This window comes from Corylus avellana, chromosome ca7 (genome assembly GCF_901000735.1).
Source record: "Corylus avellana chromosome ca7, CavTom2PMs-1.0".
Taxonomy (NCBI): domain Eukaryota; kingdom Viridiplantae; phylum Streptophyta; class Magnoliopsida; order Fagales; family Betulaceae; genus Corylus; species Corylus avellana.
This window is the reverse complement of record NC_081547.1, coordinates 16,180,801-16,184,011: the sequence shown is the minus strand read 5'-3', so window position 1 is coordinate 16,184,011 and position 3,211 is coordinate 16,180,801. Positions and strand designations below refer to the sequence as shown.

The following is a 3,211-nucleotide window of genomic DNA, read 5'->3' as shown; positions in this document are numbered from 1 at the left end:
TATTGGATATCTCTTGTGATTTAAGAATACATGTGATGATTTGAGATAATTTCATATGATTGATTGTTTGGTTTTTAACTTATAAAAATTGGATATCCCTTGTGATTTGTTCTACGGATACATCTGGTGTTTCAATTGAATTTGGATTCCTTTTGTGATTTGTGAAATGAATGGATACATGGGATGATTTAGATTAACTGTTGAAGCATAGTAAAACATACATAAGATTTTAATTGTGAGAATTTCGGATAAATATTGATGAATATGGAGTATGTTGTTATGATTCGGTGAATGTGGATTCCCAAACCTTAATCTTTATCTTTTGTTTTATTTAGTTTATGTTTATCCTTTAATTTTCAAAACTCAAAATTCAAAAACCGTTTGGAACTAGGTTAGGATTTAATTAGTTTAGATTTAAATTTGTTATTCAAAAATACAATTCCCTGTGGGTTCGACCTCGCACTTCATTATATTGCAAACGATTCGTGCACTTGCGAGTATATTAAAATTTGCACGACAAGTTTTTGACAAATCCTATTCCGATTTCAGACTTCTATTTTGACTGAGAGACAGACCTCCGAATTATCTAGGTTTAATAGGGCTTCTAGGACTTCCCTAAGCCTATAAATAGACTTATTTGCATTCAAGAAAGGATATACAAGTCCAGAGAGCAAAATTCTACAGCTCTTCTCTTTAATTTAGTTTTTCTTTAACGAGATACAAAACACTAAAAACACAAAATATTAAATAACGACACAGTTAAAGGATTAACTAATATAAATAAAGGGGTCCAAATATGCAACATTTGGCACTTATCAACTATCCTCATCCCCACCATGTTATAGTTCAGGTTTAGTACCACCCTTATCTTGATCCTTGTTTGGGGGAAGTTTTATTTATGGCTTTCGCCATTCCAATTTATGGGATGGCTACTGCATAAATAGCAATCAAATTACATGAATGCTGTCAAATTATAGATTTATGTTCTTTGATTTGATTTGATTTGGTTTGGGTTTTCTCTTTGATTTGGTTATAGGATTTTTTTAATGCTCTGTTCTAGGTTTGTTGATTCAATATTGGTAGTCTCACTATTGTCAATGACAAACTCTTACGCGAAACTGAAAATCTGGTGTCATTGGTGACTAGTTGAGAATTGATTGCCCTCCATGCTAGCACTATGCTGCACCATATCATATTGATTTGTGCTTGTTCCATGCTTGCTCCAAATTCCGTTGTTTGATCGCTTAACAGTGTGACATCCACATTGTTCGAGGGTTTGGTTGGTGATATCGGCATTCTTCCCTAACTCCTCACTCCTCATTCGAAATGGGGGTAGCCGAAACCACCCCCAAACCCACCCCATTGGGGCCCTTGGGGATGGTTCGACCACCCCCAATCCGGCCATTTAGGGGTGGCTCGGCCACCCGTTGGCCTGCACTGAATCACCAGCAGTACAACGGAGCTTCGCAACTTAGGTGGTGTTTGTTAAACAACAACAAATACCACCACACTATTTATCTCATTTTTTTTAAAAAAAAAATCAACATCAAAACATTCTCACTTTTTATACCACATCATTTACTTTTTACTACTATTTAAATAAATAAATAAAAAAATAGTACAAAACAAAATTTTTCACTTTTCAATACCACTTTTTTACTTTTCTATACCAATCATTATTTTTTTAAAATTTTTTTTTTTTTAATGTCAACAGTATCATGGAAAAGGCCTTGTTGTTTAACAAACAAGGCCTCAAAGAATGTGTTGAAATTATTTCCAATCCTCCTCGATAGCTATATTGTCCCACAGATAAAAGGAATTGCTCTAAAAAAAAAAACAAATCCCCTCCTCTTTGTATCTCCGACAGTGTAGGAGGAGGGAGTTACGACTCCCTCCTCCCCACCCCTTTCCCCTTTATTCCCCCTCCCCTTCCCGCCTCTTTTGAGGTCCTATTAGTCTCCTTGGAGACCTTATCCACCTCTTTAGAGGCTTTTTCTTGTCTGTCTAGCAACATGGTCGATCCCTCCTCCACCGTAGTACGCTAGGTTCTAGCCTCCAGCAGCCGCTCTTATCCTTGGATCTGCCCCTTTTCTGAAGGTTTTGGTTTGATTTTTTTCAAAATCAGATCTAGAATTTTTAGGAAATTCAACCATCTCGCGCTCCATCCCGCCGTGATCCAGGGTCTTTCTTCTTCCAGCCGCCACCAGCCGTGTCTCCTTCTGGCAAGCACGCACCCACGCGTGGCCAACACGCGTTGCCACGTGTCCAACCTTTTGCAATGCGTGCTGCCTGCCACCGTCTCCCGCTGCTTATGCCTGTCTACTATGGTGGTCCCCCACCATCCCCCAACACCCACTGCTGGTGCGTGGTCTTCACATGCCTGTGAGTGTCTTGCACTCGCTGGACCACTCCATGTTCCTTTACCATGCCCACCTTGGGGTTACTGTGTTGCTTTTACTGTTTTATGTAATTGATGTTCTTCTGCATTTTCTGTTGGTCTATGCTATATTTACTGTTTTCTGTGCGTTATAATCTCCCTGTACTGAAGTTGTTTGATCTACTGGAAGATATTTTAGATGCTGGTGGTCGTCCTTCAACGGCTCTACTTCGGTTTTCTGCAGTGCCTGTCCTGCAACAACCATTTAACAGTGGTTGTTGCTTTTACCACAAAGGACCCTTCATTGAGTTCTTTTGCAAACCGCCTTATGCGGCTCTGGAAAAGGCCCGGCTTATTTACGGTTCTTATAGAACTATAGACAAAACTATTGTGTGCTGTTTGGTCCTTTTGGATCAGATCCAGAATTTGTTTTTGAATTTGTATTGCATTTACCATTTGGGCTTTGTTGTCGGGGTGCTCACCCTTTTGGTTGTTTTATCCTGTAACCCGCTTTCCCTTATTTGATTAAAAAAAAAAAGCCCTCAAAGTCTAACGCTTTCTGAGTTGACACTCTTGTTCATTTTTGCATTCCCATCAAAATCCAAGGTAATAATTTCAGCTCATAGACTTGATACTCATTGCTATTGAGCCTAAAAATTGGCCTACTGGGTTCTCTATTCATCTTACACTTTCAAATCTCATCAAACTGGTCATGACCCATTTGCCAAAGCTTAGGATACTATCTATTCTCAAATGGGTTTCTTCAAATATTGGTGAAAATCACCTTGGTTCATCAAAATCCCGATTTTGGCCGTGGCACTCTCAATATATATA

The 3,211-nt window shown here is 38.8% G+C and overlaps 1 protein-coding gene across 1 annotated transcript; it reads left to right on the top strand.

Annotated features, from left to right (window-relative positions):
* Positions 1–2,051: 2,051 nt before the first annotated feature.
* Positions 2,052–2,943, top strand: LOC132187794 (uncharacterized). The gene is made up of 2 exons (XM_059602233.1): positions 2,052–2,382; positions 2,568–2,943. The coding sequence occupies exons 1-2, from the start codon at positions 2,325–2,327 to the stop codon at positions 2,900–2,902; spliced, it is 393 nt and encodes a 130-aa protein (XP_059458216.1). The 5' UTR covers positions 2,052–2,324; the 3' UTR covers positions 2,903–2,943.
* Positions 2,944–3,211: the final 268 nt, after the last annotated feature.